This window comes from Mastigoproctus giganteus, chromosome 12 (genome assembly GCF_048544385.1).
Source record: "Mastigoproctus giganteus isolate SK-2022 chromosome 12, ASM4854438v1, whole genome shotgun sequence".
Classification (NCBI taxonomy): domain Eukaryota; kingdom Metazoa; phylum Arthropoda; class Arachnida; order Uropygi; family Thelyphonidae; genus Mastigoproctus; species Mastigoproctus giganteus.
Genome location: NC_143586.1, coordinates 139,253,863 through 139,281,404, shown reverse-complemented (window position 1 = coordinate 139,281,404; position 27,542 = coordinate 139,253,863). Strand labels below are relative to the sequence as shown.

Genomic DNA, 27,542 nt, shown 5'->3' with positions numbered 1-27,542 from the left:
GGAAAAAAATGCTCAGAATGAAAGTGAAAACTTTGGTTTTTGATGGAGAGAAAGTATTATTTGTAATATGTTTATATTAAGAAAATTTAGAAATTAAAATTAATCAGAATTTAATCCAAGTAAGGAAAAATGTTTTGTCTTCACTTCTGAGTGTTGTTGGTGGTGAGCACAGGTGAAGCAGTTTGGTATTTGAATCTTATGTTTGGTCACACAGTTGTTTGGTGGGAGGTCAGAGAGGAAACTGACCAGATTCCTCTTTGGCCACCAAGTTAAAAAAGATACAAAACAAACCATAGAAGGGAGGCTTATTTGGAAATTACCTTGAAATGTCTAGGAAAGTAGTTACTGATAGTGTGAAAGCATAATATGAACATGATGAGTGCAATGTATTTGGAAATAACAGACTTGGTGTGATGCACTTAGATTCTCAAAATAGTACAGCCAGTATGGGTTTTCAACACACATACACATACACTGCACAAACATAGTTTTGCTGTACATATTTCTGTCCAGAGATAGAGATGATAGAGGCTATATTATCTGGCCAGATGATACAGAGTTATGAATCATCACAGTGCACCATGATAAAATTGAACTAAAGTTTAAAAGCCACATAAGATACAGCACATATCCATAAATGGCATAACTGTTGCTGATCCTGTACAGGTTTCTGACAAACTGAATAAATATTTTACACTGATGTTTCATATGTGAATAACTTTTTATAGGTGGTGGTGTTAGCAAATGTTTGTATAGTACTGATTTTAAAATAACCAAAAAGATGCTTGATACAGGGTCAGCATTTTAAATGAGAATCCATGAAAATATGAATAATTTTAAATGAAAGAGTGCTAGAGACAGGAAATATACAAGTAACACTATTTTGTGCATGGTGTCATGCACAGAATAAAAGTTTTTGTACTTTTTAGAATTTATAATTTTAAATGCACAGGCAAGCAGTAAATGAACATGGCATTCAGCATATGGGATCTGTGTCATGATGAAACATTACCTCAAAACAGATTTGTTTATAACTAACTGATTTGTGTAACTATTCAGTGTGATATTTGTAGACAATTTCAATGTTGTAATGTACCATAAAAAGCTCCTATACAGAAGACCATGGAAATGCAAATGTTGAATTGTGTTTGCCCACTGAATGTTATGACTGAGGTATGTTTGTCACAGTTTAGGGAATGACTGGCAGCAAGTCCACATAAGTCACTATGGAGGCTTGCATAACAAAAGGGAATGTGGCAGTTGTAATGCAGAGATGAGGAAATTAAAATTGTTTCCGTACAAAGCACGTATCATGCAATAGCTTTTGCCACTAGAGACTGTAAAAAATAATGCAATTACTGTGGATGCCCACTTTAAAAAAGTGGATGAAGATCCTAAGATATTATGCCAAACTTTTTTGTCTCCAGTGAGACCAAGTTTCGTCTGGTTATGTGTGAAACTCTCAGAATATTTATTTATGGTGTATGGGAAATTCATGTGAGACACATAAAACTTCTTTAATGTGAGGAAAACTTCAGTGTGGTATTCAGTGACTAGTTGCATGACTGTTGGGCCTGCCATTTACACAGAAACCATAATAAATCCTCTCAGTAGTACATTGACATAGTCCCTGAATTTCTGTGACTGATTGTTATATGATTTCAGCAGTATCGTGCAACATGTCACGCTTCGTGTGAATTTGTCGCTGTGCTGCCCTTCTTGCTGGGAGATAGCATAATTAAAAAGGATATGGCTGCCATGTTTGACAGATTTGGTAACATTATATTTATTTTTGTGTGGCTGTGCAAAAGTTGATGTCTATAATAATAATCCATGCACTTTGGAAGAATTAGCATTAGCATTTGATGCAAGAAAGCAAGCTTATGCAGCATCAGCCAAAAAAAAAAAAAAAAAAAAAAAAAAAACACTTCCACTTCACCCCTCTGTTCGTTCAAAATACCTGTCCAGCTGAGCCTTAAACTTATTTAGGCTATCAACTTCCACAACAAGGGATGGAAGTCTGTTCCACCAACCAACCACTCGCTGGCAAAAAGGCAAATTTCCGCACATCTATCCTACATCTGTCTTTCCTCAATTTGAATTTATGCCCTCTCAGGTGATTATTCTGAGCGAGAGGAAGAATCCCATCAGCATTGAGCATGCTCAAACCATTCAATGCTTTATACACCTCTATCAGATCACCTCGGTGGTGCCTAGTCTCCAGACACTGTAACTTGCAAAACTTAAGCCTTTCTTCGTAAGAGCACCCCTTTGTTCCATTCACTAATCTTGTTGCCCTTCTCTGTACTCGTTCCAGCAGCTCTACATCCTTCTTGAAATGAGGCCTCCAGACCTGTATACAGTACTCTAGGTGTGGCCTGACCATTGCCTTATACAAGGGAATAATCACCTCCTTATCCCTGCTAGAAAAATTCCTATATATCATTGACAATACACTGAGTTACTCTTGCAGACCGTCTACACTGCTTAAAAAACTTCAAATCAGACTGCACAATTACCCCCAGGTCCTTTTCGTTCTCTACCGAAGTCAGTGTAGTCAAACAGCAACCACAGAGTCACCTTGGGGTTGCTGTTTCCCATAGGTAGCTTTACATTTGTCAATGTTAAACTTCATTTGCCACCTCTCAGCCCATCTGCTCAACTTTTCTAGATCCTTTGCAGTAGCGTACTGTCATTAGTGTCCTTAACAACCCTTCCAACCTTGTATTGTCTGCAAACTTGGATGTTAAGCTTGATATACCATCATCAATATCATTTATAAATACAGAAAACAACAATGGACCCAATACTGAACCCTGAGAGACTCCACTAATAACATTAGTCCACGATGAGCAGTGTCCATTGATTACCACTCTCTGTCTTCTCCCACTCAATCATCCCTTTATCCATAGCAGCAATTTGCCTCCAGTGCCACACTGCTTCAATTTCTGCAGCAGTCTTCCATGTGCAACATTATCAAAACCCTTTCTAAGATCCAAATATATGATATCAAAGTTATTCCCTGCATCCAGTTCCTTTGTGACCACATCATAGTATCCAATCAAGTTGGTTAGGCAAGACTTTCCCTTAACAAATCCATGCTGTGTCCGAGCTATAACTAAAGTCTTGTCTAGATGATCCTGCAGTGCTTCTTTAACCAGTGCCTCCATTAATTTTCCTCTAACAGAAGTTAAACTAACAGGTCTATAATTACTTGTATTTTGCCCTTTGATCCTCCTTTGTGAATTGGGGTCACATTTGCACATCTCCATTCCTTGAGTACCTCCCTTAGTCCAAAGAAGCTCTCATAATTATGGCTAAGGGTCTGCTTACTTCCTTTAATATAACTGGATAGATCCCGTCCACCCCGGGTGCCTTTTTTATGTTTATCTTCAACAATTTCTCCTCCACTTTCCTCTCAGTTATTACAAGATTATCTAGCTTACTGCCAGAGTTGAATACACCTCTGGCATTCCCCTCCCTGAATAACTCCTCATGGGTGATTGTAGATGCAAAACACTCATTTAGTTTGTTAGCCACCTGAGCAGGATCATCAACAGTTGAACCATCAATATCCAGGGGTGGCCAATCTGATTCATCCCTCTCCTTCTAGAGTTTACATAGGTAAAGAACTCTTTGTTGTTTTTCTTTGCATCCTTTGCCAAGGATTTCTCATAATCTGCCTTTGCCTGCGTAATCTCCTTTGTGACTTGGTTACAGACCAGCTTATATCTGTCAGAGGCTTCCATGTGACCCATTAATTTATATGTATCCCATGCATTTTTCTTCTCTGCCGTATGTCCCATTAGTTCATCTGACATCCATTTAGGTCTAAACCTTGAACAATATTTTTTAGTTGGTATGTAAAGTCTAGTAGCTCCCAAGATAAATTCTTTGAATGCTTCCCATTTTGAATTTGCTGTTGGTAACATCATTAGTTGGTCCCACCGAATAGAATTTAAATATTGTCTCAGGCGGCCGTAGTCACATTTACGAAAGCAAAAATCCTTCCCTTTACACCTGATTGTAGTTACCTCTTTGAGTAAATCCCACTTCAGCACACTGTGATCACTGCCACTTAGTGGTTCCTTTATCTGCAGATACACAGATACACTTCATGCAACAAGAATCTGCAATACCTGCAGATTCTTGTTGCATGAAGAATCACTACTGATAATCAGATCAAGAGTATAACTCCCTCTAGTTTCCTTCTGAACATGCTGATGTAGAAAACAGTCATCCAATAAATCCACAAAAGCCTTGCTAGTGTGTGAGTGACCAACCCACAAATTCCAGTCAGTATCTGGGAAATTAAAATCCCTCATTATAAGACTCTCTGATTTACTGGCCCACTCTATTTCCCTATAAAGTTCCTTATTATACTCATGAGAGTCATTAGGCCTATAACAAATTCCTACACTCAATTTTGATCTCCCAATGCTTATGTCACACCAAACTGACTCGACACTGCACTGTCCAGCAATGTCCACTGGCTTCACTTCCTTTGATTTTATGTGTTTCTTAACTAATAGTATAACCCCTCCTCCATTCCTATCTTGTGTATCCTTCCTGTACGCATTGTACTCCTCAAATATCAGTTCTGCATTCCATATATCTGTGTGACACCACATCTCTGATATCCCAACATTATCTGCCTTTGATGTTCTGAGCAATACCTCAAATTCATCAAATTTATTTTCCAAACTCCTAGCATTGGTGTACATGCAAGTATACATGCACCTGTTCCTATTCTTAGCTACCCTAACACAACCCATGTGTTTACTTGTACGCAATGACTCCCAGCAGTCTCTGAAATACCCTGTATCTTGTTTTCTATTGGGATGAGTAGCAGCCTGGAAAACAAGATACCCTGTATATTGTTTTCCAGGCTGCTACTCATCCCAATAGAAGCAGTGCAAGAATCAGTTTCACCTCTGCCAGTGGCTACTGTTAATCTATTAGTCCTTGTATTCTCCCAAGCTAGCAGTTTTCGAACCACCTAACTCTGCCTCGATAGCAGCAGCAAATATTCTTGCACCCTTTCTATTTAAGTGTATCCCATCCCTGTGAAGCAGTTTCTCCTGTTAACAAGTACAGACCAGGCTGAAAAAAATTCTACCCCTTGAGCCTTGCACAATCTTTCCAGGGCCAAATTGATTGACAAGGCTCTCGTCATATACTCCTTCCCATCGTGTCTGGGCAGAATTGCAGACACTTTCAAATTCAACCCTAATTCACAGCTTTTTTTTCAATGACCTGTACTTGTTAAGTAATTCTGCCGGTCTCCTAAACTTAATATCATTAGTGCCAACGTGTACAACATCACCCTTTGTGCCCTTAAAAGATGATATCTGCTCTACAACGTCATCAACCTTTGCCCCTGGCAGACATACCCTGGTCCTGTTCCACCTATCCTTTTTTTACATAGCATGTTCCTTGTTTCCCTGACAATAGCATCACCAACAACTAACTACTAGTTCTGTGGGACCAGCGCGTTCTGCCTTGGGGGTTGCCGCTGTGTTGCGTGATGATCAAGTGCAAGCTCTGGCGTTGATGTGGGCAGCTGAGAGCATGAGGGGGCCCCTCAATTTAGATCCTTCGAGGGCATCCACCCTGTCCTTCAAGCTGTCATATAGGCCCATAACAACGCTGAGTTGTTGCCTCATTTCCTCACACTCATTACATTGCTCGCACACAAAGACATCCACTTTGGCAATATCATGTCCCGTATCTGATTGTATAATTTCACTGCCTCTGCTCTAACCCGATAGTGACTGGAGTCTGAGTAGTGTGTATGTGGGGAACATAGTCGAGGCTACATTATGGCAAGAAGCTGGGTGTATTCTTACCACACGTATGCCATATCCAAAAATTTCAATGCTTCATGCAGCATGTTCCCTCCACCTTTTCTTACTACTGAATACACCATGAATTGTCAAACTTGTCTGCGAAAAGATCTAAGCCTCCGAAACACTTCCTCATTCACTTCACAAATATACGTAGTCTCCTTTCTAATCTAATCTCAGTGATGTCCATTTCCACTTACAGTCTGCCAAACGTCTTGTACTTTTTCTGACAAAATCTCAGCTATCGGTGGATTCAACCACTGCTCATCTCAGTTGTCCAAATTATTTATTGTATAAATAATTTCGCTGCAAAGGTGGTACTTGTGCATATGCATATGTCCATTCTGATATTCCCTGTCAGAGACTTAGTAATTTGGAATTTTCTCTTTTCACTCTTCTCTTACTTAAAACCACTCTACTACATTTGGTCAAATTCATCTGTTGCCTCTGTTGTTCTCACAGCTCCATTAATGACTTGGAACTCTCTGACTTTCTCTTTTTGACACTTGAATTTTTCTAGTCCAACTTTCCTAACAGGGAGGTAATTTTCTTTGGTGATTTTAACGTTCATAACTGCAGCTAGCTTGAGGTTTCTAGTCACACAAACCCAGCTGCTCTATGTGGTGAGATGCTTTTGCAATAACTGGTGACCTCGCACAGATTGTTTATTTACCTACCAGAATGAGTACAGAGAAGAGCAACAAGATTGGTGAGAGGAACAAAGGGGTGCGCTTATGAAGAAAGGCTTAAGTTCTGCAAGTTGCAGCATCTGATTGATAGGTGATCTGATTGAGGTGTATAAGGCCTTGAATGGTTTCAGCAGGCACAATGCTGATGGGATACTTCCGCTTGCTCAGACTAAGAACCTCAGGGGGCATAGATCCAAATTGAGGAAACACAGTTGTAGAATAGATGTGTGGAATTTTGTCTTTAGCCAATGGGTAGTTGATTGCCAGAACAGACTTCCATCTGTTGTTGTGGAAGTTGATAGCTTAAATAAATTTAAGGCTGAACTAGACAAACATTTGGAGTGACTGGATGCGTGAAATGGGAAGGGTTTTTTTTTTGACTGATTCTGTATAAGCTTGCTTTCTTGTATCATATGCCTCAACTAATACCAGTGCTAACACCAGACAATCCTAACCAATTCAGCCAACACGCTTGATCCTTTTTCTCACAAACAACCTAAGTACACTGTCCAGGTGAGCAGCTCTCTAGGCACCTCAGATCACAACTTGGTGATGGTCTCTTCTCCAGTGGAGCCTTTCTCTCATGGCCATTCTTAACCTCGTGTTGTTTGGCATTACAAGAATGCAAAATATGATGATCTGCGAGATTTATTTTCTTCTTTTCCTTGGTTTGTTTGTTTGTTATTTGGTTTTTAGGAGCATTAGCAACTAAGGCCATATTGTTCCATTATATGCTGTGGTCATTCCCTGACCTTTCCGCATCCTCCGTATTTGGTGGTCTTTTCCTTGGTCTGGTTACTTTCTTTTTAATGTATTCTTTGATGTACATGAATTATTCTTTCATGTATGGAATCCTTTATTCCACTCCACCTTAAAATCTCATCCTTTATCTAAACCTTGGTTTTCCAATAAATATGCTAAGGCTGTTCAAGAGAAGAATGTTGCATATTGTAACTGGCTTGTTTCCAAATCATCAGTTTCATTTCCTGCCTTCACCAAAGCTTGCAACAATTGTAAAGTAGTTATTAATCAGTTCAAACTAGATTTCAAACATGCTAAGAGTAGAACACTTGCTTCTTGCCCTAATGGCAGCCGAGCATTCTGGTCTCTTACCAAAGCTATTGGCTGCAACTTTTGCCCATCTCATTTTCCACCTCTGTCAAAACCAGATGGTTCTATTACTGTTTCAGCCAAGGATTAAGCTCACCTGCTAGCATCTCATTTCTCCTCCAACTAGTGTATTAATAAACTTGGCAAACCTCTCCCACCATTCCCAGTATGCTCCATTCAGTGCTTCCTGTTGTCTTCTGTTAAAAGGATGTCAAAAGGATTTTGACAAATCTTGATGCTAAGAAAGCTCCAGGTCCTGATGATATTTTTCCACTTGTTCTCAAAACATGTGCTCCTGAAGTTACTCTTGTTCTGTGTCACCTTTTTTCACTTTCTTATTCGAAAGGTGTTTTTCCTTCTGTTTCGAAATTTTCTCATATCCGTACAGTTCCTAAAAAGGGTGACAGATCCCTCCCATCCAATTATTGTCCCACTGAAATTACTTCTACTCTTTCTAAAGTAATGGAGAAATCAATTAACCACCAACTCTTAAAACTAACCCGAAACCTTCCATCTGATCAAAGAATGCCAGTATGGATTCTGTCAGTGTCAATCCACCGGTGGTGGCATATTCTGGCTCATGTTACCCCTCTATGGACAAATTTTGATGATACTCAAGCAGATGCTTTTGACATTTCAAAGGCTTTTGATCATGTTTGGCATAAAGATCTAAATAAGCTTCCATCTTATGGTTTGCCAACTTTTATTGTAATTGGGTATCCAGTTTTCTCTCTGACCGCTCACTGCAGGTGATGGTAGATAGCTCTCTGTCTTCTAGCTTCTCCACTAATACTGGTGTTCCCCAAGGTTCAGTTTTTTCTCCCACTCTTTTCCTCTTGTACGTTAATAGCCTTCTTCCATTGACCAGAAATCCTATCCATAGATTTGCTGATGATAGTGCATTGCATTCCACCTTCCAGTTTGAGAAACCTTGCTGTGCTGAAACAGCTTCAACTTCCCAAATATCCACTACTAATTCCTTAAATGCTGATCTCCAGGTAATTCACCAGTGGGGCAAAGTTAACTTAGTTGATTTCATTCTCTCTAAAACATTGAGGCTTAAAAGAACTCAATCCTCTCTTATATCTCAAGAACTCAGTCCTCTCTTATATCTCGCAAAGAGGATTCTTCTGTCCTGCTTATCTTCGATGACGCTCTGATTTCTAAGTAACATCATATACTCGACTTGTAATCTCTCTTGGTATAAGCACATTACAATTATTGCTTCCTCTGCTTCTAAAAGCTTTCACTCTCAGTGTTACTTTTCTTCCAAACAGCAGTTCACTCTGTACAAATCCCAAATCTGCCCAACCATGGAGTATTGTTCCCACATCTGGGGTGGTGACCGCAAAACTTCTCTCAGGCTTCTAGATTTCATTCAAAAGATGTCAGTTAGATTAATTAATGACTCATCTCTAACAGAGTCTCTCCACTCTCTTTGCCCCATAGACGTTTTGTTTCTGCTGCATGCCTTTTCAATGGATACTTTAATGAGCTCTGTTCTTCTGAATTGTCTTCTATAATTCCCGCTGTCTGTTCCAATGCAGTCCAAACATGTGCTGTAACCAGTCAACATCCTTTTATTGTCCAACTTCAAACTCACAAAACCAACTTTTCTTTTCATTTATTTATTGAACTTCCGTTTTCTAGAACAACTTACCTTCATATGTATTTCCTGAAAATTGCAATCTGCAGAAGTTCAAGTCTGATGTCAGCAAATATCTTCTTTCATCTTCTAAACCTCCAACCCATTTGCGATACTAAGTACTATAAAGTCTAATACCTCTTGTGTTTGGGGTTATCATAAAAAAAAAATTGTTGACATAAACTTTCATCTAGTGCTATGGAAGTCATTAGTTTGAATAAATTTAAAGAAGGGTTGGACAGATTAATAATAAGTAATAGGTAAATATTGATAATAGGTCCACCTTCTCCTAAGTTTTCCTACATTGCTTTCTGATTTCTTCACTTTTAACTCTTTCTCTTAATGTCTTATATTAGTTATTTTCCTTAATATCTGCATTTCTTGCATTTCTTGTTTCATTTCTTTTTTGTTTCCTGATTAATATTTGCACTGTTTCAAATGAACTTATTTAATGCTTTTAATGATTATCCTTTAACTTGACGGTGTAAGATTATCCTTGAACTTGATGGAGTGAGATAACATAAATTTCTTATGTATCACTGAATTTAGGAATCCATTAGCTTAGTGTAGTATTGTCAATTAATCAGTTAAATTTATTAGGCTTATTAAATTCAATAGGTCCCTGCTACTGAAATCTTCGGAAACTAGGTAGCGGGGCCCGCCAGAGTACTAATGCGATCCCTCTATTCCTGACCTGCCTCCTCTGGGAAAAGTGTGGGCAATTTGGGGGGGATCCCACTATTGGCACAACGGCTAAATGGTCAGAGGAACAACATAACATGACAAAACACTACATATCACTAACACACTTTACACTTTTTGAAAACCCCTTCACAGAGTTCTCTGTTTGTGCAGCCCACGGAGATGGGGGGAACCCCTGGGGCCATTTGACAACTAACACTTTACACTCTACATACTCCTTGCCTGACTGTCCCACTCACACAAAAAACAAGGCATTTTTATGTACCCAGATTGCTGTCTAAGTAACATGCCTATCACTTTAAAGTCAGCACAGGCCAACCAACCAAGTTTTCCATACTTAATATTTGTCCACACCTTCTTCAAGTTCTCATATGTTTCTTTCGCATGCACAGAGTGAGCTTCTGGAATTGACCCATTTCCATTACCTTTGTGGGACAACACACCTTTGAGACTTCTCTGATGAATCAATAAAAAGTCTCCACTGTGTAGGGGCGCCTCCATATCTAGGTGGGCAGGAGCAGCAGTGTGTAGCACACGCTTCTTGATTAGACCGGGGTTCGAGCCCATGCCTACCAAATACGGAAGATGCGGAAAGGTCAGGGAATGACCACTGCATATCCCCGGAGCAATATGGCCTTAGTTGCTAATGCTCCTAAAAACCAAATAACAAACTACTGTGTGTAGGATTGTAACTAATTCCTAAATAGTTCATTAAATCATTTATATTACTGCAAAAAAACCATAGAACTGTCCTCAGAAAAGTAGGAACTAGTTTTTGTTCTTTATGTCTACCATGAGAGAAATGTTCCATGGCTAGAAGATTTTTTGACTTTTTGACAGATTTTGTTGGTAAATTTAAATCTTTTACCATATCATTGAATTCATGCTGTGAAAACAGTCCAGGTGTGTAGATTTGAATTTCTTCTTCAGAAACTTCACTTTCAGCACTCTTTGCTGCTACATTTTCCTATATGGGAGGGCACGGAATCATGGTTATCTCCTTGTGGGAACTGTCTAATGAATAGCAGATGGAATATTAGGATATACAATGCCCTTCTTACTCCTTGCATCATATTCTTTTACATTAGCTAAGCAAAAGTAACAGTCATCACAGAGGTTTGTAGGCTCCTGCCAAATCATGAGAATTGAAAATGGCATAGCCTTCTTTTTGAAATTTTTCCACAATCTCAATACTTCAACACAGGTTTGGAAAACTTTGTGTGCAGCCCATTGTTAATCTTGGTCACAGAGTTTATTCCAATAAGCACAATACACATTTTTTTACAAATTTTGTAATGCCTTGCCTTTACTTGAGAACGACATAACTTTCATAAATATAACAAAATAAGTTTGGATTGTTCAAACACTTGCATGAACATAGTTTCTTCACTTTTCAGCACAAATTTGACACGATAACCTCAAAAATAAATTGAGCTCACACTGATAAACACTGCTGCATGGAGCTTTCAAGGTCCAGAAACAAATGACTGAAGGCAGTATTGTCAATATGTGGAGATTTAGTTTACAGTTTAATATGTCCACGTAGAGCAGTACACATTGATCACCACTCTCTGTCTTCTCCCACTCAACCATCCTTTTATCCATTGTAGCAACTTGCCCTTAATGCCATACTGCTCCAATCTGTACAGTAGTCTTGAAATCAAAAGCTTTCTTGAAATCCAAGTATACGATATCAAAATTATTTTTTACATCCAGTTCCTTTGTGACCACATCATAGTATCCAATCAAATTGTTCAGACAAGACTTCCCCTTAACAAACCGATGCTTTATCCGAATTATTACCTCTGTCTTGTCTAGATGATCCTGCAATGCTTCTTTTACCAGTGACTGCATTATTTTCCCTGAAACAGAAATCAAACTAGCAGCTCTGTAATTACTCGTGTTACCTTTTGATCCCCCTTTTAATTAGAGATACATTTGCATGTCTCCAGTCCGTGGGGACTTCCCCTGAGTCCAAGGATGCATTAGCATTAGCAGAGGCATATGATGCAAGAAAGCAAGCGTATGCAGCATTAGCCAAAAAAAAAAAAAACACCTCCCATTTCAACCCCCCCCCATTCATTCCAAATGCCTGTCCAGCTCAGCCTTAAATTTATTTTGGCTATCAACTTCAACAACAAAAGATGGAAGTTCGTTCCACCAATTAACTACCCGCTGGCTAAAGGCAAATTTTTGCACATTTATTCTGCAACTGTCTTTCCTCAATTTGAAACTATGCCCCCTCAGGTTCTTAATCTGAGCAAGAGATAGAATCCCATCAGAATTCAGCTTGCTCAACTCATTCAAAGCCTTATACACCTCAATCAGATCACCTCGCAGGTGCCTACTCTCCAAGTGCTGCAGTTCGCAGAATTTAAGCCTTTCTTGGTAAGAGCACCCCTTTGTTCCCCTCACCAATCTTGTTGCCCTTCTTTGTACTCATTCTAGCAACTCTACATCTTCCTAAAATGAGGCCTCCAGACCCGTACACAGTACTCTAGGTGTAGCCTGACCATTGCCTTGTATAACGGGATGATCACCTCCCTGTTCCTGCTAGCAAAATTCCTATATATCATTGACAAGACTCCATGACCTGTCCTGGCATCCAGTCTGCACTGCTCAGCGAACTTCATATTTGACTGCACAATTACTCCCAGGTCTTTTTCACTTTCTACTTCCCTGAGTGTAGTACCACACAGTTGGTACATTTCTCTTTGGTTATTGCTACCCATATGCAGTACTTTGCATTTCTTAATGTTAAACTTCAGTTGCCACTTCTCAGCCCAATTGCCCAACTTATCTAGATTCATTTGGAGTAACATACTGTCTTTACTGTCATTAACAACCCTACCAACCATTGTATCATCTGCAAACTTGGACATTAGTCCAAGGGAGGCTAGTAGGGGCCAGACGTGTTCAAAGCCGCTAAGTGGATTTTTCTTATTTATTGATTTGAAATTATTGTTTTTCTAAAACTTTTGATTTAAATTTAGTAGTATAGCATTATTTTGTGATATTTCTGATTAATCTGGTGTATTTATTCTTTACTCGGCCTTGTAATTGCATAAAAGTATCAGTAAGGGTATCAAATCCACGTGTTACAAGTTACAACTCTGCTGAACGAGAAGTTTTTTACCCATATTTAGCCGCTTATTGAATATTTTTTACATCAAATTATTTTTGTAATAGACCTCGTAAGGATCGTTAGTTTATTCTGAATCGAGACAGCGAGATTTGAAAGTTAATTAATACTTAAGTGTCCATATATTTCGTAAATTCCCGCCTTTGTCTTTGTCATACGATCGTTATATATCGAACCTAGGTAGCGTTAGTATAGTATAGGTTATAATATTTTCAGCGATCGGTAAAATCTATTAAACTTGTTGAACTTCGTTGGCATTTAAATTGCACTTTTAACTAAATACATATACCGACTTAGATTACAGACGTAACATAATTAATTAATACATAACTGATACGGAAGTTATATAAAGGGAACTCGGAGATAGTTAATACTTGACACTAAAAAATATATATACCATTATAACTGTGTTGGGAGATAAGTTAGGGTTATAAACTGAAATTGAAATTTTATTTAAATTAAAAGTAATCATGACTCAGACCAGAGCAGCAAAACAAAAGGCTCAAGCTAATGGAAGTGCTGTGGCTCAGAGGAGAACTGAGGGGGCCAGTTGCCTTCTGAATCACAGCCTTCTAAAATGCACAGCCTTCTAAAATGCACAGCTTGCATGATGTTTGTGGAACATTCAGGTACGGGACATGATATTGCCATGGGGGATGTCTTTGTGTGTGCGCGATGCAAGGAGGGTATCGAAATCAGGCAACAACTCAGCGTTCTTATGGGCCTATATGAGAGCTTGAAGGACAGGGTGGATGCCCTTGAAGGAACTAAATTGAGGGGCCCATCAAACTCTCAGCTGCCCACATCAACGCCAGAGCTTGCACCTGGTCATTGTGAAACACAGCGGCAACCCCCAAGGCAGAATGCGCTGGTCCCAAAGGAACTAGTAGTTGTTGGTGACTCTATTGTCAGGGAAACGGGGAACATGCTTTGTGAAAAGGATAGGTGGAACAGGACCAGGGTATGTCTGCCAGGGGCAAAGGTTGATGACGTTGTAGAGCAGATATCATCTTTTAAGGGCACAAAAGGTGATAAAGTTGTACACGTTGGCACTAATGATATCAAGAGTGGGAGAACGGCAGAATTGCTTAACAAGTACAGGTCACTGTTGAAAAAACGCCGTGAAATAGGGTGTTCAATTTCAAAGTGTCTGCAATTCTGCCCAGACACGATAGGAGGGAGTATATGATGAGAGCCTTGTCGATCAATTCGGCCCTGGAAAGATTGTGCAAGGCTCAAGGGGTAGAATTTTTTTCAGCCTGGACTGTACTTGTTAACAGGAGAGATTGCTTCTACAGGGATGGGATACACTTAAATAGAAAGGGTGCAAGAATATTTGCTGATGCTATCGAGGCAGTGTTAGGTGGGTCGGAAAACTGCTAGCTTGGGGGAAGACAAAGACCAATATATTGACAGTAGCCACTGTCAGAGGTGAAAGAGATTCTTGCACTGCTTCTATTAGAATGAGCAGAAGCCTGAAAAACAAGATGCATGGTATTTCAGAGACTGCTGGGAGCCATTGCGGTACAAGTAAACACATGGGTTGTGTTAGGGTAGCTAAGAAGAGAAACAGGTGCAGGTATTCTTGCGTGTACACCAATGCTAGGAGTTTAGTAAATAAATTTGATGAATTTGAGGTATTGCTCAAAACATCAAAGGCAGATATTGTTGGGATATCAGAGACGTGGTGTCACACAGATATAAGGGATGCAGAACTGCAATTTGTGGAGTACAACGTCTACAGAAAGGATAGACAGGATAGGAAGGGGGGAGGGGTTATGCTATTAGTTAAGAAACACATAAAAACCAAGGAAGTGAAGCCAGTCGACATCGCTGGACAGTGCAGTGTTGAGTCAGTTTGGTGTGACATAAGCATTGGGAGATCAAAATTGAGAGTAGGAGTGTGCTATAGGCCTAATGACCCTGATGAGTATAATAAGGAACTGTACAGGGAAATAGAGTGGGCCAGTAAATCAGAGAGTCTTATAATGGGAGATTTTAATTTCCCAGATATTGACCGGAATTTGGGGGCTGGTTACTCACACACTAGCAGGGCTTTTGTGGATTTATTGGATGATTGTTTTCTACTTCAGCATGTTCGGGAGGCAACTAGAGGGAGTAATACTCTTGATTTGATTATCAGCAGTGATTCTTCATGCATTAAGAATCTGCAGATAAATGAACCACTAGGTGACAGTGATCACAGTGTGCTGAAGTGGGATTTACTCAAAGAGGTAACTACCATTAGGGGTAAAGGGAAGGGTTATTGCTTCCGTAAAGGCGACTACGATGGACTGAGACAGTATTTAAATTCTATACAGTGGGACCAACTGATGATGTTACCAACAGCAAATTCGAAATGGGAAGCATTCAAACAACTTATCTTGGAAGCTACTAGGCTTTACATACCAACTAAGAAATATTGTTCAAGGTTTAGGCCAAAATGGATGTCAGATGAACTAATGAGGCATATGGCTGAGAAGAAAAATGCATGGGATACTTACAAATTAACACATGACACAGAAGCCTATGATAGATACAAGTTGATATGCAACCAAGTTACAAAGGAGGTTAGGCAGGCGAAGGCAGATTACGAGAAATCCTTGGCAAGGGATGCAAAGAAAAACAGCAAAGAGTTCTTTACTTATGTAAACTCTAGAAGAAAGGGGATGAATCAGATTGGTCCACTTGATATTGATGGGTCAACTGTTGATGATCCTGCTCAGGTAGCTAACAAACTAAATGAATATTTTGCATCGACATTCACACATGAGGAGTTATTCAGCAAGGGGAATGCCAGAGGTGTATTCAACTCTAACAGTAAGCTACAGAATCTTGAAATAACTGGGAGTAAAGTGGAGGAGAAACTGTTGAAGATAAACACAAGAAAGGCACCCGGGGTGGATGGGATCTATCCAGTTATATTAAAGGAGGCAGCAAAGGAAGTAAGCAAACCCTTAGCCATAATTATGAGAGCTTCCTTGGACTCAGGGGAGGTACCTATAGACTGGAAATGTGCAAATGTGACCCCAATTCACAAAGGAGGATCAAAGGCTGACACAAGTAATTATAGTAATAACTAAATGGTTGTCAGATGAACTAATGAGACATATGGCAGAGAAGAAAAATGCATGGGATACATACAAATTAATGGGTGACATGGAAGCCTATGATAGATATAAGTTGGTCTGTAACCAAGTCACAAAGGAGATTAGGCAGGCAAAGGCAGATTATGAGAAATCCTTGGCAAAGGATACAAAGAAAAACAGAAAAGAGTTCTTTACCTATTTAAACTCAAGAAGGAAAGGGATGAATCAGATTGGTCCACTGGATGTTGATGGTTCAACAGTTGAGGATCCAGCTCAGGTGGCTAACAATCTACACGAGTATTTTGCATCTACATTCACACATGAGGAGTTATTCAGGAAGGGGAATGTCGTAGGTGAAGGAAACATTGGCAGTGAGCTAGATGATTTTCTAATAACTGAGAGGAAAGTGGAGGAGAAATTGTTGAGGATAAACATAAAAAAGGCACTCGGGGTGGATGGGATCTATCCAGTTATATTAAAGGAGGCAGCAAAGGAAGTAAGCAAACCCCTAGCCATAATTATGAGAGCTTCTTTGGACTCAGGGGAGGTACCCATGGACTGGAGATGTGCAAATGTAACCCCAATTCACAAAGGAGGATCGAAGGCTGACACAAGTAATTATAGACCTGTTAGTTTGGCTTCGGTTCCAGGAAAATTAATGGAGGCACTGGTTAAAGAAGCACTGCAGGATCATCTGGACAAGAATTCAGTTATAGCTCAGACACAGCATGGTTTTGTTAAGGGCAGGTCTTGCCTGACCAATTTGATTGGATACTATGATGTAGTCACAAAAGAACTGGATGCAGGGAATAACTTTGATATTATATATTTGGATCTTAGAAAGGCTTTTGATATTGTTGCGCATGGAAGACTGCTGCACAAATTGGAGAAGTGTGGCATTGGAGGCAAATTGCTGCTATGGATAAAGGGATGGTTGAGTGGCAGAAGACAGAGAGTGGTAATCAATGGACACTGCTCAACGTGGACTAATGTTATTAGTGGAGTTCCTCAGGGTTCAGTGTTGGGTCCATTGTTGTTTTCTGTATTTATAAATGATATTGATGATGGTGTATCAGGCTTAATGTCCAAGTTTGCAGACGATACCAAGGTTGGCAGGGTTGTTAAGGACACTACTGATATTATGCTGCTGCAACAGGATCTGGAAAGGTTGAGCAGATGGGCTGAGAGGTGGCAAATGAAGTTTAACATTGACAAATGTAAAGTACTACATATGGGAAACAGTAACCCCAGATCAACGTATCAACTCTGTGGTACTACGCTGACAGTGGTAGAGAATGATAAGGACCTGGGGGTAATTGTGCAGGCAGATATGAAGTTCTCTGAGCAGTGCAGACGAGCTGCAAGAGTAGCTCATGGTGTCTTGTCAATGATATACAGGAATTTTTCTAGCAGGGACAGGGATGTGATTATTCCCTTGTATAAGGCATTGGTCAGGCCACACCTTGAGTACTCTATACAGGTCTGGAGGCCTCATTTCAAGATGGATGTAGAGCTGCTGGAACGAGTACAGAGAAGGGCAACAAGATTAGTGAATGGAACAAAGGGTTGCTCTTACGAAGAAAGGATTAAGTTTTGCAAATTACAGAGCCTGGAGACTAGGCATCGGCGAGGTGATCTGATAGAGGTGTATAAAGCTTTGAATGGCTAGAGCATGCTCAATGCCGATGGGATTCTTCCTCTTGCTGAGAATAATCACCTGAGAGGGCATAAATTCAAATTGAGGAAGGACGGATGTCGGATAGATGTGCGGAAATTTGCCTTTAGCCAGCGGGCAGTTGGTTTGTGGAATAGACTCCCATCGCTTGTTGTTGAAGTTGATAGCCTAAACAAATTTAAGGCTCAGCTGGACAGGTATTTCGAACGAACGGAGGGGTGAAATGGGAGTAGTGGTTGGTTTTTTTTTTTTTTTTTTTTTGGCTGATGCTGAATAAGCTTGCTTTCTTGCATCATATGCCTCTACTAATGCTAATGCTAATAGACCTGTGAGCTTAACTTCTGTTCCAGGAAAATTAATGGAGGCACTGGTTAAAGAAGCACTGCAGGGTCATTTAGACAAGACTTCAGTTATAGCTCAGACACAGCATGGTTTTGTTAAGAGGAAGTCTTGCCTGACCAACTTGAATAGATACTATGATGCAATCACAAAAGAACTGGATGCAGGGAATAACTTTGATATTATATACTTGGATCTTAGAAAGGCTTTTGATACTGTTGCACGTGGAAGACTGCTACACAAATTGGAGCAGTTTGACATTGGAAGCAAATTGCTGCTATGGATAAAGTGGTGGTTGAGGGGGAGAAGACAGAGAGTGGTAATCAATGGACACTGCTCATCGTGGACTAATGTTATTAGTGGAGTCCCTCAGGACTCAGTGTTGGGTCCATTATTGTTTTCTGTATTTATAAATGATATTGATGATGGTATATCAAGTTTAATGTCCAAGTTTGCAGATGATACAAAGGTTGGCAGGGTTGTCAAGGACACTACTGACACTATGCTGCTGCAACAGGATCTGGAAAGGTTGAGCAGATGGGCTGAGAGGTGGCAAATGAAGTTTAACATTGACAAATGTAAAGTACTATAAATGGGAAACAGCAACGCCAGAGCAACGTATCAACTCTGCGGTACTACACTGACAGTGGTAGAGAATGAAAGGGACTTGGGGGTGGTTGTGCAGGCAGATATGAAGTTCTCTGAGCAGTGCAGACGCGCTGCAAGAGTAGCTCATGGAGTATTGTCAATGATATACAGGAATTTTTCCAGCAGGGATAAGGAGGTGATTATTCCATTGTATAAATCAATGGTCAGGCCACACCAAAGTACTGTATACAGGTCTGGAGGCCTCATTTCAAGAAGGATGGAGAGCTGCTGGAACGAGTACAGAGAAGGGCAACAAGATTAGTGAATGGAACAAAGCGGTGCTCTTACGAAGAAAGGCTTAAGTTTTGCAAATTACAGTGTCTGGAGACTAGGCACCAGCGAGGTGATCTGATAGAGGTGTATAAAGCCTTGAATGGTTTAAGCATGCTCAATGCTGATGGGATTCTTCCTCTAGCTCAGAAAAATCACCTGAGAGGGCATAAATTCAAATTGAGGAAAGACAGATGTAGGATAGACGTGCGGAAATTTGCCTTTAGCCAGCGGGTGGTTGGTTGGTGGAACAGACTTCCATCCCTTGTGGTGGAGGTTGATAGCCTAAATAAGTTTAAGGCTCAGCTGGACAGGTATTTTGAACGAACAGAGGGGTGAAGTGGAAGTGGGTTTTTTTTTTTTTTTTTTGGCTGATGCTGCATAAGCTTGCTTTCTTGCATCAAATGCCTCTACTAATGCTAATGCTAATGCTACTCTCCTCAAGTGTACTTGGATGCAACCACAATTTACCATGCCGACCGGGCTAGCCGAGTGGGTAAAGTACCTGCCCGGCAACCCAAAGGTCGCGGGTTCGATTCCCGCCTTGGGCTTGGATCAAAGTACTGCAAAAACCTTGGGAGGTGCAATATGGCCACAGAAGCCGATGCGCCAACAACTACCAAATCAAAAAAAAAAAAAAAAACAATTTACCATATGTGTAGAAAGAAGCAACAAAATAGATGCTCACATCACTAGCAGATTCAGGTCACAGGGAAAAACTTGTTTAAATAATTATAAAGGAAATGTAATAATATAAAAAATCGACCCTGTCTGTATATTATCTCCAGGAGTGTCATAAACAGAATGAATGAATCTGAGTTTTCTGGTCAGGTCAGGTTGATACTTTAGAGCTAATTTAGACACATTGCCACACTGGGATAAGGGACAAAGAATTTCATTAAGGTGAATATCCTGTGTACAGGAGACATTAGGAGAGCCGAAGGGAAGGAAGAAAGATTTGTTTCTTATCAAAAAGCTGTCTGAAAGTGGTGACCAAATTGTTTCCAGAATCTGATTAATTTATACATTTACTACATTAAATCTGTTCGGTTAACTGAATGCAAGCAAGCGTGATTGTCTCATTATGCATGACTTCAGCTTACTTCTTACAGACTGAAAATTGTGGATTGGCAAGACACCAAGTGTGACTAGATTTTTGAACCAACTGTATATATATTTCAGCATGTCAGAGAGGGGGAAACAAAGGATTCAAATATTTTTGACCTGGATCTCACCAAGAATCTTAGCAATATCAAGGAATAAGACAAGGATAATGTCGAAACTGCTGGTATGGAGCAGCCACAGTGTTAAAAAATGGGTAGTGTCCAAAGAAATATCAAAGGTTAAATCAAAGAAATATCAAAAATCAAAGGATAGGGTTCATAGAGAGTCAATCATATGCTTTGAGACACAAATGCATTATCGGAAGTTCCTAAGGCATGATACAGTATCCCATCAGTGGTTTATCGGACCTTTACAAGTAGGGAGCAGATGTCATTATTGACTCTGTAAAACAATGGGGAGTCTGAACTTTGAATACTGTAGTGAGGTTCTAAGGTTGCAGTTTAAACAAGACAATTTCTACAGAGAAAGAGGGAATTATTATTTTTGCATTTATTTTTGCCTAATATTAATAGGAATTGTTCACGTGAGATGCTATCTTTTAAACTATTTACATATATTCTGCATGTTAGTACTAGTCTGTCACTTGTGACAAGACTGACATACTAGTTCCATATGGTCATCTGTGTGTGTGTGTGTGAGTCATCCAGAATACATTCACCTTCATTAGCATTCCAGACCTTAGATCATCTACAAACTGTGCTTTTGGGCAAAGTTGTGTCTTTACAACCTGAACACAGATAGAGTCACTAAGAATTTAAATTCTATTGCAGTTTTATTTCCTTGAATTTAGTGGATATGCACTCACACTACAAAAAACCCGTAACTGTTATTATAAAAAAAGAAAAATCAATAGTTGGCAATTAGAATATAGTTATCTAACAAAATAACTATCATACTGTCATGCCATTATAGTGTGATAGTTATTTTGTTAGAGGAGAAAAAAATTGATTTAGGAAATGATGACACCAGATATTGTCGCATGCTTTGTCTGTTCTTCATTGAAAGATAGACATTCTTGCATGTCAAGAACTTAATTTAGTAAGAATTTAGAAGATCCTTACTAAGTTTGAAATATGCACTCTATATATATATATATATATATATATATTTCTTTTCTTTCTATTCATTATCAAAAATTGAAAATGATAAAATGTCAGAACACATTCTCTCTCTCTCTCTCTCTCTCTCTCTCTCTCTCTCCCCCCCCTCAATCTCTCTCTCTCTCTCTCTCTCTCTCTCCCCCCCCCCCTCAATCTCTCTCTCTCTCTCTCTCTCTCTCTCTCTCTCTCTCTCTCTCTCAGATAATCCTTATCTATTTGAAAAACCGTGATTATATTTTTTGGCATAATCTCTAGGAGAAACGAATAAGAGATGGACAGAGAGCAATAATTGAAGAAACATTAAATAAATATATAAAAATTGTTGCAAAGCATAAAAAACAGCAGTGGGAAGATGCTCAGGTATAATCATTTGTTATTTAGTTTATTTTTATAAATTATTTTGGATTTGTGAACATTCAGAACTTTGGTATATCTTTTATGTATAGAAATAAGCAACCATAGCCTTAAAGAATTTGCATAGGCATTCTTATTTATAGTGTTGACTCCCTTAGTGAGTTAGAGAACCTTCATTTCAAAAGATTCATTTATAGTTAAATTACAATTTATTTATTAAATTAAACTAGTAAAGGATAGCGAAAGCTTAAAAAGCAGTACTCACCTCTAATTAATCTGCGATGGCTTTCTTATATGGCTTACTATTAACACGGTACTTGAAGATCTCTAAATCTCTAAAACTTCGCATTATTAAATTAAAATAAAATTATATAAACAGTATATTGTATATCAAAAATTGCTTTTCAATACTGTATTTAATATATAGGGTGTCCCATATGTATATAACACAGGGAATGAACTGTTAAAAAATATGTTGGATGTCGGCAGCATTCACATGAACACAATGCTGCAAGTATTTTTTGCCATTTCAGCATGACTTGTTTCAGTTGTGATCTCACTGAACTCAGAGACTCACCTTTTACAATATTTAATATTTCAGTAAAAGTCCAGAAGTGTAAAATTTGTGATTAACAGTGGCCATTCCACTGTCCTTTCCTTCCCATTCAACATTACAGGAATTGTTCATCCAGCCTTCTCTGACTGAATACTGTAATGAGCTGATGTACCATGTTGCTAGCACCATTCCAGGTATTCATACTACTTTGTTGAGAATGCTTGGAAAAGCTTCCTTCTGCAACACATCAAGATACTTCCATTTCTTATGCCCCTTTGCTTTTCAAAAGAAGAGGAAGGAGACCAATTATTTATGATTTATATGGTGTGAGCTCTAAAAAGAGTCCTTTCAGAGATCATCCCATACCATGATTGCCATCCCATGACATGACTGATACCTTGATCCTCAGACAGACTAATCCACTTAGGATTACTTTTGGATCAAAATATGTACTTAGGATTACTTTTGGATCAAAATATGTACTTAGGATTACTTTTGGATCAAAATATATATTTGCACGTCTCCAGTCTGTGGGGATTTCCCCCGAGTCTAAGGATGCTCTCATAATTATGGCTAAGGGTTTGATGACTTCCTTTGCTGCCCCTTTATTATAACTGGATAGATCCCATCCACCACAGATGCCTTTCTTATGTTTAACTTCAACAATTTCTCCTCCACTTTGCTCTCAGTTATTACAAAATCATTTAACTCCCTGTTAGAGTTTGATAAACATCTGGCCTCTCCTCCTTGAATAACTCCTCATGTGTGAATGTAGATGCAAAATACTGGTTTAGTTCGGCAGCTATCTGAGAATGATCATCTACAGTCAAACCATTGATATCAAGTGGACCAATCTAATTCATCCCCTTCCTTTTAGAGTTTATATAAATAACGAAGTCTTTGCATCCTTTGCCAAAGATTTTTCATAATCTGCCTTCACTTGCCTAATTTCCTTTCTGACTTGATTACAGACTAGCTTGTATGTACCATAGGCTTCTGTGTTGCCTGACATATTATGTGCATCCCATGCATTTTTCTTCTTTGCCACAAGTCTCATTAGTTCATCTGACATTCATTTGGGCCTGAACCTAGAACAGTATTTCTTAGTTGGAACAAAAAGCCTAGTAGCTTCCGAAATTACTTCCTTGAATGCTTCCCACTTAGAATTTGCTGTTTTCAACATCTGTTGGTCTCACTGTACAGAACCTAAAAAATCTCTGAGACCATTGTAGTCGCCTTTATGAAAGCAAAAACTTTCCCTTTATTCCTGATGTTAGGGGAATGGACCGTAATCTGCCATGCTGGTCCAGTGCAGGTTGGCAGATATCAAAGAGAATGATATCTGCCAACCTGCACTTAGAAGTCAGGGGTTTGAATCCCATTCTACCCAAAGAGCACTGCACTCCCACTCCTGACCACTCGGCTACAGAGCCTTGTGTCAACCCATGTATTGCAAGCTAAATCGCATATGAATGGCATATTAGATCACTACATTGCTACTTTTGGCACTCGCAGACATTCTTTCAGATATTCCAGACAAGCTGTGCTTTGCTACCTGGGAGTTTAAAACACTCTTGGAACTGATATTCAAGTGACACTCAGGTCAAGTGATGACCCAATTTTGGTGGTATCTGGATGGTCTGTGACAGCCAAATCCTCTGCTTGCACCTTCACGAATTTAGGACTGTTAGTAATCCTGGGTATAACCCCCATGTGCAAGCACACTATGGGTGACTGCCTAGGTAGGAACCAATGTAAGCGTGGGTCGAAGTGTGTCGCCCACCCCACATCAAGAAATGCTTCCCCTCTGTGTTACCAGGCAATACTAGGTGGTAGATGACTCTCATCAACTGGTGCAATATCACCACTCTACTTATTGGAAGCTTGAAGTGGTGGAACCCATGTTTAGTCTCCCGTGCTAAGTTCGGGTCAACCCTCCCCCATCTCTTCCATCATGCAATATGATTGATGTCTTTTAAGGTTATGATGAACACCATGGCGAGATCCAAACTTCCTTATATTTTGAGGGTAGAGCTCTAAAACAGTGTTTGCAGGCCGGCTGCTAGGTAATACACCGGACTGCACCAAGCATTAGCATTTTAGCATTAGTAAGGCACATGATGTAAGAGAACAAGCATCAGCCAAAAAAAAACCCTTCTCATTTCACCCATCCACTCACAACAAATGTATGTCTAGCTCTGTCTTGAATCTATTTAAGCTATCAACTTCTACAATGGCAGATGGAAGTTTATTCCAGCAATCAAACACCCATTGGCTAAAGGCAAACATCCACACCTTTATCCTTCAACTGTCTTTCCTCAATTAATTTGAATTTATGCCCTCTGATTATTCAGAGGGCATAAATTCTGATTATGAGGTGATTATTCCGAGCAAGATGAAGAATCCCATCATCATCATTGAGCATGCTGAAACCATTCAAGGCTTTATACACCTCAATCAGATCAGCTTGCAGGTGCTTAGTCTCCAGACACTGTAATTTGCAAAACTTAAGCCTTTCTTCATAAGCGCAACCCTTTGTTCCATTCACTAATCTTGTTGCCCTTCTCTGTACTCGTTCCAGCAGTTTTAGATATTTCTTAAAATGAGGTCTCCAGACCTATACAGTACCCAAGGTGTTGCCTGACCATCCCCTTCACCTCTTTATCCCTGCTAGAAAAATTCCTGTATATCATTGACAAGACACCGTGACCTACTCTTGCAGACTGTCTGCACTGCTCAGAAAACTTCACATCTGCCTGCACAATTACCCCCAGGTCCTTTTCATTCTTTACCACTGTCAGTGTAGTACCACACTATTGATACATTACTCTGGGGTTACTGCTTCCCATATGCAGTAGTTTACATTTGTCAATGTTAAACTTCATTTGCCACCTCTCAGGGCGCCTCCGTAGCCAGGTGGGAAGGAGCAGCAGTGCATAGCATACGCTTCTTGATTAGACCGGGGTCCGAGCCCGTCACCACCAAATACGGAGCATGCGGAAAGGTCAGGGAATGACCACCACATATCCCGGAGCAATATGGCCTTAGTTGCTAATGCTCCTAAAAACCAAAATAACAACAATAACAACAACAGCCACCTCTCAGCCCATCTGCTCAACTTTTCTAGATCCAGTTCCCTGCCGATCTTCATATCGTCTGTAAACTTGATTGTTAAGCCTGATATACCATCATTAATAAATACAGAAAACAGCAATGGTCCCAGCACCGATTCCTGGGGGATTCCATTAATGTTAGTTCACGAAGAGCAGTCTCCATTGATTACCACTCTTTGTCTTCTCCCACTATTGGTAACTAACTCTCTAGGAGGATTCTGGATCAGCTAGTGTATAATCTTGCTGCCTCTACTCTGCTAGATAGTGACTGCAGGGAGTCTGAGTAGTGTATATGTGGGGGGCATTGTTGATACCACATTATGTCAAGGATCTGGGTATATTCTTACCATGTGTACGCCACATCCAAAAATTTCATTACTTCATACAGCATATCCCTCCCCCCCCCCCACTTTTTTCATCTTATTGAATACACCATGAATTCTCAAACAAATAGAGCAAACTGATCTGCAAAAAGATTTAAACCACCCAAACACTTCCAAGTGCATTTCACAAATATACGGTCTCAGTTCTAATCTCATTAATGTCCATGTCCATTTGCAGTCAGCCAAACCCCCATGTACTTTTTCTGACAGAAGCTCAGTTATCAGTTGATTCTACCACTGCTCATCTCAGTTGCCCAAATTATTCGCTGTACGATTCCTTTTGCCTCTAAGGTGGTACTTGTCCATTTGTGCATTACTGCTTAAAATATCTTGATGCTTTATCAGTTATTTTATACTATGAAATAAAATTTAGAATCCGATAGTAATGCTATTAGCAAGTACCCAGGGTCTAGTGCTGGGTCCATTGTTATTTCATTACTTCATACAGCATATCCCCCCCCTTTGGCGCCTCCGTAGCCAGGTAGGAAGACGCAGCAGTGCGTAGCACACGCTTCTTGATTAGACCGGGGTTCGAGCCCGTGACCACCAAATACGGAGGATGCGGAAAGCTCAGGGAATGACCTCCGCATATACCAGGAGTAATATGGCCTTAGTTGCTAATGCTCCTAAAAAAAACAATTAACTTAACCCCCCCCCCCTTTTCTTACTATTGAATATACTATGAATTGTCAAACTAATTGAGCAAACTTATCTGCGAAAATATCTAAACCTCCCAAACACTTCCTAGTTCATTTCACAATTCCGGGTCTCAAATCTAATCTCAACGATGTCCATTTCCACTTACAGTATGGCAAACCTCATGTACTTTTTTGACAGAATCTCAGTTATCGGTTGATTCAACCACTTCTCATCTCAATTGCCCAAATTATTCGCTGTATAATTCCTTTCACTTCAAGTGCAGTACTTGTGCATGTGTCTGTTCTGATATTCCATCAGAGACTTGGTAATTTGGAATCTCATCTTTTCGATCTTCTCTGGCTTAAAATTCCTCTACCTCGTTCTGTCCAATTCATCTGATTTCTTGACCGGTCGCCCAACTCCACTAATCACTTGGAACTCTTTGACTTCCTCTCTTTGCAACTTGACTTTCTACAGTCCAACTTTCCTAACAGTGAGGTAATTTTTCTTGGTGATTTTAATGTTCACAACTCCAGCTGGCTTCTTTTCTAGTCACACAGAACCAGCTAGTTGAGATGCTGAGGTTTTTGCAATTACTAATGACCTCGCACAGATTGTTCATTTACTTACCAGAATACTGGACAATCCTAACCATACAGCCAACATGCTTGATATATATCTCACAAACAACCCTTCTAAGTACATGGTTGAAGTGAGTGGTCCATTAGGCACATCAGATCACAATTTGGTGATTGTCTCTTCTCCAATGGAGCCTTTATCTCATGGCTATTCCCAACCTTGTGTTGTTTGGCCTTACAAGAATGTAAAATGGGATGACCTGTGAGATTTCTTTTCATTTCCTTGGTCGGATTACTGTTTCAAAACTTCTGATGTCAACATTTGCTCAGATTGTGTCAGTGAAATTATTCTTGTAGGAATGGAATCATTCCCCCTTAAAATCTCGACCTTTATCAAAACTTTGATTTTCCAATAAATGTGCTAAGGCTGTTTGAGAAAAGAATGTTGCATATCGTAATTGGCTTGTTTCCAATTCTTCAGTTTTATTTTCTTCCTACACCAGAGGTCACAGCAATTGTAAAGCAGTTATTAATCAGTC

General features: G+C 39.6%; 1 protein-coding gene across 1 annotated transcript in view; it reads left to right on the top strand.

The window, feature by feature from the left end:
* LOC150077456 (dynein axonemal intermediate chain 7-like) overlaps window positions 1-27,542 on the top strand; it is a 325,962-nt gene that overhangs the window by 12,867 nt on the left and 285,553 nt on the right. Inside the window, exon 4 of the mRNA XM_090385907.1 lies at window positions 21,636-21,740. Coding sequence (XP_090242033.1) covers window positions 21,636-21,740 — 105 coding nt within the window. The remainder of the gene's footprint in view (window positions 1-21,635; window positions 21,741-27,542) is intronic.